Source organism: Psammomys obesus, unplaced genomic scaffold, assembly GCF_907164565.1.
Source record: "Psammomys obesus unplaced genomic scaffold, mPsaObe1.curated_primary_1811, whole genome shotgun sequence".
Taxonomy (NCBI): Eukaryota; Metazoa; Chordata; class Mammalia; order Rodentia; family Muridae; genus Psammomys; species Psammomys obesus.
In genome coordinates, this window is record NW_026591643.1 from 5,400,499 (window position 1) to 5,412,137 (window position 11,639).

Sequence of the window (11,639 nt, forward strand, 5' to 3'; positions counted from 1 at the left end):
CTTTCTTTCTTTCTTTCTTTCTTTCTTTCTTTCTTTCTTTCTTTCTTGATGTAAAGAGATATGCCTTTGATGGTAGACCTTTCCTTCCTCAAGGTGGTACCATCTCTGTGGAGGCTGATAGACAACATTTATTCAAGTGAAAAATAGACATTCTATCTCCATTTTTAGGGCTTTATTTATACATATCTGCTTGTAAGCATGCACAAAGGGTGAAACATCCTAGAGAGAAATTTAACAGCCCCCTACAAGGTCCAGACAAATCATGAAGCATCAGCACAACAGGATAAGATATGACTCTACAGTGTCACAAAACAGACTTCCACATAACCTGAGAGGATCTCCAAGGCAGAGCACCAAGTGACTGAGGTCAAGTTAGCCATGATGTCTGTGTGCTATGTATTTGCAGATGCTCAGATTTATTTAAGAACACACAGGACTCTGCTCATGGTGCCTCTCTCAGCAAAGACGGGTTGTTGCTGGGAAGACAAGGTGTGATAAACTTCTAGTTTCTTTCCCCTTATTTGTTGGTTAGTTTCCCAAGCAATTTGATATATTTCATACTAAATATTTTTGGCTTAAATGTGAAGAAAAGTACAGTTATCGCAGAAGAATTCAATGACATCAATAGGAAGCTGTATAAACAATACATGGAAAGGGGCTTTGCTAATGGTTTTCTTAGGAGAATATACCTAGTGTCTACAGCAATGTCCTGTACTAAGCAGATGCTTAGTAAATACTGAGACTGATACCTTTATTTCCATCTTGTCTCTTCTATGGAGTATTTACTTGGAGTCATTTGTTCTTCTAGCCAAGTCCCAAGGATCCTGGCTGATTTTCCTGACATGGCTAACTGCCCCTTTCTCCATCTCTTTTCTCAAACTCTGCCATTGTCCAGGTGAGGTCACTCTTCTCACCTCTTTCACTTCCATAAAAGTATTCATATTTCTCACTCTGACCAGACACTCTGGTTTCCAGTGATGTTTTTCTCCAGTCTGCTGGGAAAACACTCCTTCACTGGTGATCTCAAGGCGGTCCTGTATGGAAAAGTAATGTAATTGTCCCAGTTCCCCACCAGGTATCCGTGATTCGCAGAGGATACTGTGTGTTCATTGCCCATTCCATGTTTGGTACTAAGATGTGCGCTGAACGCCTTGGACCCTCTTTTTGTTTTTTTGACAGGTTCTCCCTGAGCCTGTTCAGTTGCCAAGTTCACCTGTTAGAAACAGTCCCTATCTCTCTTCTTACCTGCTGTTCTCCTGATGACCCAGAGCCAGGGGAATATACATTTCCCTAGCTCTTGCCTCAATTAATTCTTGAGAATGTACTAGAAATGATATGTGCAAAGCATTAGATTCTTTATATCATGGCTATTAAAGCCATGGAAATGGAAAAAAAATGGAAAAATGGAAAGCCCTAGCTGTGAGCAAGTTCCCAGCATTTAAGAGATCACAGCATACCAAAATGCAGACACAGACTGTGAAAAGTGGCTTTCCATACCCAGGTAATGAGGTCAGTCAAAGAAATAGATACAGCAGTGGTCAAATCATTGAGGAGAAGAATGGGAAACTGGTTCTTCAAGTTTCCGTCACCATCTGTGCAAGCCAAGGGAACAACTTTCTCAGAGAGCAACCAAAAACAACCAAGCAGCCCCCACTGTACTCCTTGCTTAGGGTGATTGACTTGATGCCCTGTCCCCTATCTGTGCTTCGTTTTCTGCATCTGCAGAAACATGGCAGAAAAGGTTCATCAGCTTGCACAGGAGGAATCATTTCAACAGCTGATTGGAACTGGTTCTGCTACCATCCTTCCCCTTCTTGGTTTCTTCCTCACATCCAGCAGTTCTGCATGTATCCTTCATCTGAAGAGTTCCTTATGGCCACTCCCATCTATCTTACTGGCCATTGCTGCGAAACAACACAGTTCTGGCACATCACAGTGACAGAAAGTGGAGGTTGTACACAGAAGAAAAGGTGCACAGAGGTTTGTCTAAAGAGTCATTCTTAGTGGTTGCAGATGATCCCCTTAAATGATGATTCCTACCAGCTCTGACAGCCAAGTGTGAACAACCCCTCCTTACACTCTCCTGGAGGAAGGAGCTCTAAAGCTTCCTTTAAATTTCAGTACTTGATGACACTTGGAAGGCCCTAGTTTCTCTCAGCATCTATTTAATTGCAGAGCCTGTGGTCAAAGACAACTGACAGAAAACCAAGAAAACCCAGGAGATTATAATATGACGACAAGTGAGAATTATGAAATAATAATAGATGCATTCACACTTGGGCAGGGTGTTGTATATGTGGCTACAATTCATACAGTATCCATATCACCATGACTCTCTCTCACCCCATGCCTGTGAGTCTTGTGAGCTGATCCTACACCCTAGGTGCTTTTTAACGGTTCTCTCTTAATGCTACTTTTCTAAACTACATTTTGGTTTTCTCCTTCAGGTCTTCTATCTTACTCCTTATTTCAAACGAAGTAAAACTCCCAAGACAGTCTGGCCTTACATGTTGTATGTGTACCTCAGACGGTACAAGTGAAAAAAACATTGCTACTTTCTGTCCTTCAGCTCAATCTCTTTCAACACCCTGAGGTCTTCAAAGCTTGTGAGGAAGCTTTCGATTTCTTTTATGGGTTTTAACTTTGAAATACCCAGAGCTCTGGGGAGCCTTGGCTTCTCTTCCTTTTTACTTTTCTTCTTCTTTTTTTTAATACTACACTCTTTGAAACTTAGCTCCTTGCTAAAAACAAACAACAACAACAAAAAACCAACAGCAACAACAAACTCTTGGCAACAGAGAGGCCTCAGATACTCTGAGAGCATGGATTAAGGACACAGCCTTAGAATTAGACTGAAAGCTTTACAGGGAGGATACATATATGCACCAAGGCTGACTGTGGCTGCCTCCCTCCATTCTGTGAGGCTCTGGCCCCACTGAACTGAAATCGTAATTTCTCAAGGTCAGCAGCTCCTCTCTGCTCTTTTGGCTCAAGTATATCTGGAAAATTTTGAGCTCATGTCCAATTACATTCCTCTTAAAAATTCCAAATGAGTATATAAAGTTCACTTCTATTTCTTTCTCCCTTTTGTCTGATATTACATTCTTTATATGCATAGTTTTATTTATTTTTGCTCCCAATTAAACTATTAATTAGCTCGCATAGCTGTTCTCCAGGAGACATAGATAATAAAGAAGAAAACAAAAGGGAAGCAGCGAAGTTTACTCACCTTCTTCTGGACTACCAGGACCAGGATGATAGCCACTGCGACGACAAGGCACACGAATGCCGTGGTGCTGAGGCAGAAGTAGCTGCGGCTTGCGGTTCTCCAGGGACCTGTGCTTCTCCAGGGACTAGCTACCGAGCTGGGCGGCACGTGCATGGCTGGGTCAGGGGAAGGCTCCCCACGGCTGCCTGCTTGCTGCAGCCCTGGCTCCATGCTTTATATAGTCTGCTCCACATCACACCTTATCTCTCCTCATCTGCCTCGATTCTGCACCCAGCTCTGTTCCAACAAGGATTTTCCCCCTGCATCCTGGATCATGTGATTTGGAAAAAAGCCTTCACCAGTTGCCGGATGGAGAAACTCTTCTCTGGGGGCGTGAGGCGAAGGGTGGCTGCAAGGGTGGGGGAAAGGTTCATATTTTCACCGCCTGGGATTAATTTGAGTGTAGAGAAATTGTAGCGAGAGATGATGGCTGATGTCAGCGGGCGGTAGGAAGGAGGCAGTTCCGCATGTGCGTGCACCAACCACTCCTGTTTCCTTTAGCTCAGCCACAGACCGCCTTCCCGTGGGCACTGTGCACACTGCATGCTCCACGCTGCTGGCCCAGAAAAGCCTACAGATGATCTCTTTGCTGGATCCGGGTGAGACAGCAATCCTTTGCCAGCAGTACAAGGATTGCGGGGTTGTCCAACAATCACAGCCATTACTGGTAAAGAAGAGATACTGTGGACATTCGCCTACCTGGTGACAAGCTTGTAGCAGCAGAAAAATTGAGGATAGCTTCAAAGATACTGTGAGAAAACAGGAATTTGGAAACAATTTTCTTTTGAACTAAAGCTCCTAAAACTCTTGCCCTGTGATTTTGAGGTCTGTTAAACTTGCTGATGAAGCTGGCATGCCATAGAGTTCATAAAATGGGGAGAAATTAATGAGGGTCAGGAAGGGGAGGCTGAGGGGTGTGGGACCTGTGTGAGTTGTCTGGGGTGTGTGGAGGTGCAAACGGCACTCCAGGTATTTGTGAGGTGTTTGTGCACAGATATCGCACAAGCCTAACATTTGGACTCAGGTCCAGTCTTGGGAACTTGCGCTAGTGGCTGACTTCCCCCTTCCCCCTTGCCCCCATCCCCCAGCCTCAGAGGCAGGTACATTTCTTTTTTGCAGAAAGGAAAACCAAGGCCCAGGGAGCATGAAAACTTCCTCAGGAAAACTTACCAGTGCTAATCTAATGGAAGAACTTGGTCTTAATTCAAACTAGCCTGGCCACAAAGCCTACAGGGATCTTCCCTTACAGGCTGAAAACCTTCTGTCCCACCTTGCCTTTCCTCTTCTCAGCTTTGCTCCTTGAATAGGTCGCCACAGTCCTTGCTTTAATCCCCCTCTCTCTAACAGTCATTGAGAAGATCAAACAAGATGATGTAAGAGAGCTTCCTGAATGGGAATAGTCTTGGCAGCTGCCGTTGAGCAATTCCTGTTAAACAGCCCAAGTTGCCCTCTGGGCCATGGCTGGAATTTAATATAATAAATAGATTCCCTGGGACACAGAGCTGGATTCACATTTGTGGATATGAGTGATCTTTCTTTCAGAAGACCTCTAGAAATACTTACCACTGTGTTATAGCTGTCTGCAGATATGGTCTTCAGAAACCTCATTTGCTACTTCCCTAGAGATTGACAGCACCCTTCCCTTTTGGCTGTAGTCTATCTCTGTGAGCCCTAGGAGAGAGCAGAAGCCTCAGAGAAATGCCGTATACAAAGCCAAGTTTGTATGATTCTCCTTTCTGGATCTGTGTAGATTTCTCTTCAAGGCAGCTTAGACTTAGAAGATGGCCCTTTCTGCTGAGTTCAGAAAATCAAAAGCCATGAGGCGGTGGGAGAGTAAAGGGCTCAACTGGAAGACATGTGTGTCCATACTCATTTGTCTTTCTGACTTAGATAGGGTGAAGCAAGCTAGTGTTTGGGGGGTACACTTGGTTGACTCGGGGAGAAGGCCTTGTGTCTTGCTGGGTACGGACAAGGAGTGGGTGGCAATTTGCCCAGAGCTGCTGAGAATCGGCTGCTCCCGTGGCCTTCTCTATTTAGCCCCTTTGATCAGAGTGGAAAACTTCTGATTGCTGAATGGAAGCTGTGGGTGTTGAAAAATAAAAAGGCTTTGCTTAAAGTTCAGGTCTTCCTGAAGGCCCGTGGGGTTGAGGAGGCAGTGGAAAAAAAAATGTCTTATACTTACAGTTTTGCATATTGTACAATGTCCTAGGAGGGAAGGCTGACAAGGGGGAAAATCACCCTTTGTTCTTAGAACCTTCTGAACAGTTGAGATTTTCAGATCAGTCACTAACAGTTTGTGGGCCCAACTTCACTTCTTTTCCTGTTGCACTCCTCTTCTCGTGAGATTTCAATGGCTTCCTATTCCCTGTTTCCAATATTCTCAACTCTATGCTTTCCACTTGTTACAAAATTCAGTCCAGTCAACTTAGTGGTCAATTTCCTGTATAACAGCCTCCTTTCTATTTCTACTTAAGCCAGCCACATGATGTGCAAATGGAAAGATCCTACAGAGTTCCTTGTTGAGTTGTTTTCAAATCCTTCTTGGAAATAAAACTTCAAAGGAAGCATGAAATGCAACAAAAGCAGAACTTGCTGACTAGAGTGGAGGAGGCCAGGCAGAGAGGCTGAGCTGAGCTGATTGCTCACTCTCTCAGGCCAGGCAGAGAGGCTGAGCTGAGCTGATTGTTCACTCTCTCAGGCAGGACAAATGAAACATGTTGTAATTGTTTAGCTCTAGTTGTCCGTTTTGCAAAAAAGAAAATGGAGACACTGAAATGAAGTGACTTCAAGGGTTTGAGACCTCATTCAGTGATAAGGAATGAGGACCCAAGTTTGCTCTCCAAAACCCACATATAAAGGCTGGCTTTGGGAATGCCATGCCATCATGGGAGCTCTGAAGGGGTGTTCTCTACTTTAGCGCCGTCAGCACCAGCTTCTCTAGGAGAAGAGTGAATGTTAGAACCTTCTAGGGATGCTGATACAGATGCTCAGGTTGTCACCAGGGAACCTATGTTTGGACAAGTACCCAAGAATATCCTGGGAACATTTGACGAACAGTGCTATAATGAGTAAGAAAGAACATCCGAGGTAGCTTTGGGAAGGTATACTACTATTCTACTATCTAGATGTGAAAAGCAAAAAGGAATAAAGTTAGTTTATAGCATAATATGTTTGGGAAGTGCTGGTTTGAGTACTATTTTCCAGTGCCTTGTCCGAGCTCTCTACCTAACATCAATTACAACTATGGAATCTAAAGCTACTTACTATTGGTTATGAGGATAGATATACATATACACACACATTTAATGTACACATATTTATATAAAATGGGGATGATGTTTCATCTAGAGTTCTCTTAAATTATTGCTGTATAATAAATAGTTTTAAAGAACTATGTGGCATATGTGAAAGGGTACAAACTCACATGGGGTATGTATTAAGCAGCAAATTACAGAACTAAAATGCCTTTTGAGGAAGAAGTGTCTGTCCCCTTAAGCTGAGAGCCTTCAGTGTTCCTGGGGCTAACTTGAAGAACTTGGACATTAGACATCAGTCACAATGACACTGCACTAAGAGGGCAGAGTAAACAGCTGAGAGCTTTGGAGTCCGGTCATAAAATATGGCCCATGGCTATATCCGGCCATCACCCATTTTAGTTAATAAAGTCTTACTGAAATAATCATGAACATTTGCTTATGTACTTTCTGTGGCTGTATTTTCTATAATGGTAGAGATGAGTAGCTGCAATAAAAGCATCACAGTTCGTAAAACATATATTCTCTACTATTAGCTCTATAAAGAATTTTCTGATCCCTGGTTTAGAATACTAAAATGAACTTAAAGCAAAACAATCAAAAAGACTTGGGGGGCTAACAGAGACAGGTTCAAGCTTCCTTTATAAAATCCTTGTGCATGTTTAGCTTGCTAACTCATGCTTTTGTGTAAGAACACTCTTTGGACAACTGTAGAGAAGTTCTGAGTGCTGGTTGGTGCATCACAAAGACTGACTATTGGAAAGCATATACCATCTGAGAAGAAGAAGGTGGTAAAAAACACTTGGGAGATACATGCAAAGATGCTTTCAGTATTCCATGCATTTGTTTATACATTGTGTGTGGAATTTTTAAGACAATTTAATGTAAATTTACAGGCTACATTGGAAATGATTAATATATAGCCAAAGATTTGGTTTTTTTGTTTGTTTTTAACATATTAATTACAGTTTATTCACTTTGTATCACAGCTGTAGTTCCCTCCCTTGTCTCTCCCAATCCCACTCTCCCTCTCTCATTTCCTCCCATGCCCCTCCCCAAGTCCACTGGTATGGGAGGTCCTCCTCCCCTTTCCTCTGACCCTAGCTTATCAGAATTGGCTGCATTGTCTTCCTCTGTGGCCTGGTAAAGCTGATTCCCCTTCAAGGGAAGGTGATCAAAGAGTAGCCACTGAATTCATGTCAGAGACAGCCCCTACTCCCATTACTAGGGAACCCACTTGGACACTGAGCCCATGTAGCTGCCATGGGCTACATCTGTGCAGGGGTTCTAGGTTATCTTTATGCATGGTCCTTGGTTGGAGTATTAGTCTCAGAAAAGACCCCTGTGCCCAGATTTTCTGGTTCTTTTGTTCTCCTTGTGGAGCTCCTATCCCCTCCAGGTCTTTCTATCTCCCTCTTCTTTCATAAGATTCCCTGCACTCTGCCCAAAGTTTGGCTATGATTCTCAGCATCTGCTTTGATACATTGCTGGGTAGAGTCTTTCAGAGGCCCTCTGTGGTAGGCTCTTGTCCTGTTTCCTGTTTTTTCCCTCTTCCGATGTCTGTCCCATTTGTCTTTCTGAGTGAGGATTGATTATCTTACTCAGGGTCCTTCTTGCTTACCTTCTTTAGGTGTACAAATTTTAGTATGTTTATCCTATATTATATGTCTAATATCCACTTATAAGTAAGTATATACCATGTGTGTTTTTCTGCTTCTGGGACACCTCACTCAGGATGATCTTTTCTATTTCCCACCATTTGCCCGCAAATTTCATGATTTCCTTGTTTTTAATTGCTAAGTGAAATTCCATTGTGTAAATGTACCACAATTTCTGCACCCACTCCTCAGCTGGAGGACATCTGGGTTATTTCCAGATTCTGGCTATTATGAATAAAGCTTCTATGAAGATGGTTGAGCAGATATCCTTGTTGTATACTTGCGCATCTTTTGGATGTATCCCTAGGAGTGGTCTAGCTAGATCTTGAGGTAAAGTGGGGAAGAGCCTTGAACTCATTGGCACAGGAGACAACTTCCTGAACAGAAAACCAACAGCACAGGCTATAAGACCAACAATCAGTAAATGGGACCTTATGAAACGGAAAAGCTTTTATAAAACAGAGGAAACTGTCATCAGAACAAAACGACAGCCTACAAACTGCGAAAGGATCTTCACCAGCCCTATTTCTGACAAAGGGCTAATATCCAGAATATATAAAGAACTCAAGAAGTTAAAAAGCAACAAGTCAAGTAGTCCACTTAGTGGATATTAATCTTGCCAAGGTGGAGCAATTACAGGTTGAAGAGGAGAAAAGATTTTTAAAAGGGGTGCCTTGAGCTTGTTTGGAGGTTCTAGCAGGTGAGTGCAGTAACTCCTATACCCTTGACTGAAGACTGGTTCTCCTCTATTCTGGGAAGGTTGTCCTCTTCAAACAAGTACTCAGCTTTGGGAGGGACACACATGGAGAGGTGAGGGAGGAAGGGGTCACCCACCTGACCAGCCAGATCAGCCCAATCAACCCTGGTGATCAAAGGGGTGACAAAGACATCACAGCCAAAGCCAAAACAATACAGTGGAAAAAAGACAGCATCTTCAACAATTGGTGCTGGTCTAACTGGAGGTCTACATGTAAAAAAATGCAAATAGAGCCATATTTATCACCCTGTACAAAACTGAAGTCTAAGTAGATCAAAGACCTCAACATAAAACCAGAGACACCCCAGAGACTCATACTCCAACCAAGGACTATTTGTGGAGATGACCTGGAACCCCTGCACAGGTGTAGCCCATGGCAGTTCAGTGTCCAAGTGGGTTCCATAGTAATGGGAAGAGGGACTGCCTCTGACATAATCTGATTGGCCTGCTCGTTGATCACTTCCCCCTGAGGGGGGAGCAGCCTTACCAGGCCACAGTAGAGGACAATGCAGCCACTTTTGATGAGAACTGATAGACTAAGATCAGAAAGAAGGAGAGGAGGACCTCCCCTATCAGTGGACTTGGGGAGTGGCATGCATGCAGAAAGGGGAGGGAGGGTGGGATCGGCAGGGGAGGAGGGAGGGGCTCATGGGGGGATACAAAATGAATAAAGTGTAATTAATAAAAAAAAATAAAAGATTTAAAAAAAAAACAAACCAGAGACACCAAACCTGTTAGAAGAAAAAGTAGGGAAGAGCCTTGAACTCATTGGCACAGGAGACAACTTTCTGAACAGAACACCAACAGCCCAGGCTCTAAGATCGACAATCAATAAATGGGATCTCATGAAACTGAAAAGCTTCTGTAAAGCAAAGGACACTGTCATCAAAACAAAATGACAGCCTAGAGATTGGGAAAGGATCTTCACCAACCCTATATCTGACAGAGGGCTGATGTCCAAAATATAAAGAACTTAAGAAGGCAAACACCAACAAACCAAGTAATCCAATTAAAAGATGTGGCCCGTGGTAGCTCAGTAACCAAGTAGTTTCCCAAAGTAAGGGGAACAAGGACTATTTCTAACAGGATCTCAAGGGCAGGCTCTTTGACCTCAACCCCCCCCCCCCCCCGAGGGGAGGAGCAGTCCTGTTAGGCCATAGAGGAGGACTTTGCAGCCAGCCCTGAAGATACCTGATAAAACAGAATCAAATGGACTTGGAAGTGGGCAGGGAGGAGACCAGGGAGGGAGTGTGGGGTTGGGGAGGGAATGAGGGAGCGGGATACAGCTGGGACACAGAGTTAACAAAATTTAACTAATAAGAAAAATAAAATAAAAAAGGGGGTATAAAGCTAAACAGAGAATTCTCAATAGAGGAATATCGAATGGCAGAGAAACACTTAAAGAAATGCTCAACGTCTTTAGTCATCAGGGAAATGCAAATCAAAAGGACCCTGAGATTTCACGTTACACCCATCAGAATGGCTAAGATGAATAACTCAAGTGACAACACATGCTGGAGAGGATGTGGAGAAAGGGGAACCCTCTTCCACTGCTGGTGGGAATGTAAACTTATACAACCACTTTGGAAATCCATCTGGCGCTTTCTCAGACAATTAGGAATAGTGCTTCCTCAAGATCCAGCTATACCACTCCTAGGCATATACCCAAAAGACACTCAAGTATACAACAATTACATCTGCTCAACCATCTTTGTAGCAGTTTTATTTGTAATACTCAGAAGCTGGAAACAGCTCAGATACCCCTCAGTTGATGAATGGATACAAAATTGTGGTACATCTACACAATGGAATATTACTCAGCAATTTAAAAAAAATAAAACAAAACAAAACAAAACAAAACAAAAAACACAAGGAAATCATGAAATTTGCAGGTAAGTGGTGGGAACTGGAAAAGATCATCCTGAGTCAGGTATCCCAGAAGTATATCCCAGGGGTATATACTCGCTTATAAGTGGATATTAGACATATAATATAGGATAAACATACTAAAATCTATATACCAAAGGAAGCTAATCAGGAAGGAGGAGTCTGGCTAAGATGCTCAATCCCCATCCAGTAAGGCAAAGAGGATGGACATCAAAGGAGGGAGAAAACAGGGAACAGGACAGGAGCCTACCACAGAGGGCCTCTGAAGGCTCTACCCTGCAGGTTATCTAGGCAGATGCTGAAAATCATAGCCAAACTTTGGGCAGAATGCACGGAATCTTATGAAAGAAGTGGGAGATAGTAAGATCTGGAGAGGACAGGAGCTCCACAAGGAGAGCAACAGATCCAAAAAGTCTATACACACGGGTCTTTTCTGAGACTGATACTCCAGCCAAGGACCACTCATGGAGATGGCCTGGAACCCCTGCACAGAAGTAGCCTATGGCAGTTCAGTATCCAAGTAGGTTGCCTAGTAATGGGAACAGGGACTGTCTCTGACAGGAACTGATTGGCCTGCTCCTTGATCACCATCCCCTGAGGGGGAGCAGCCCTACCAGGCCACAGAGAAAGACAATGCAGCCAGTCCTGATGAGCCCTGATAGACTAGGGTCAGAGGGAATGGGAGAAGGACCTCCTTTATCAGTGGACTGGGAAAGGAACATGGCTGGGGAAGAGGGAGGGTGGGATTGGGAGGGAAGGAGGGAAGGAGGTACAGGGGAGATAAAAAGTGAATAAACTGTAATTAATAAAAATTA

At 43.5% G+C, this 11,639-nt stretch overlaps 1 protein-coding gene across 1 annotated transcript in view; it reads right to left on the reverse strand.

The window, feature by feature from the left end:
• The window catches only part of Tnfsf8 (TNF superfamily member 8), a 23,221-nt gene extending 19,782 nt beyond the window's left edge, over nt 1-3,439 (reverse strand). Inside the window, exon 1 of the mRNA XM_055611545.1 lies at nt 3,230-3,439. Within this exon, the coding sequence (XP_055467520.1) occupies nt 3,230-3,439 (210 nt within the window). The remainder of the gene's footprint in view (nt 1-3,229) is intronic.
• Between the last annotated feature and the right edge of the window lie 8,200 nt (nt 3,440-11,639).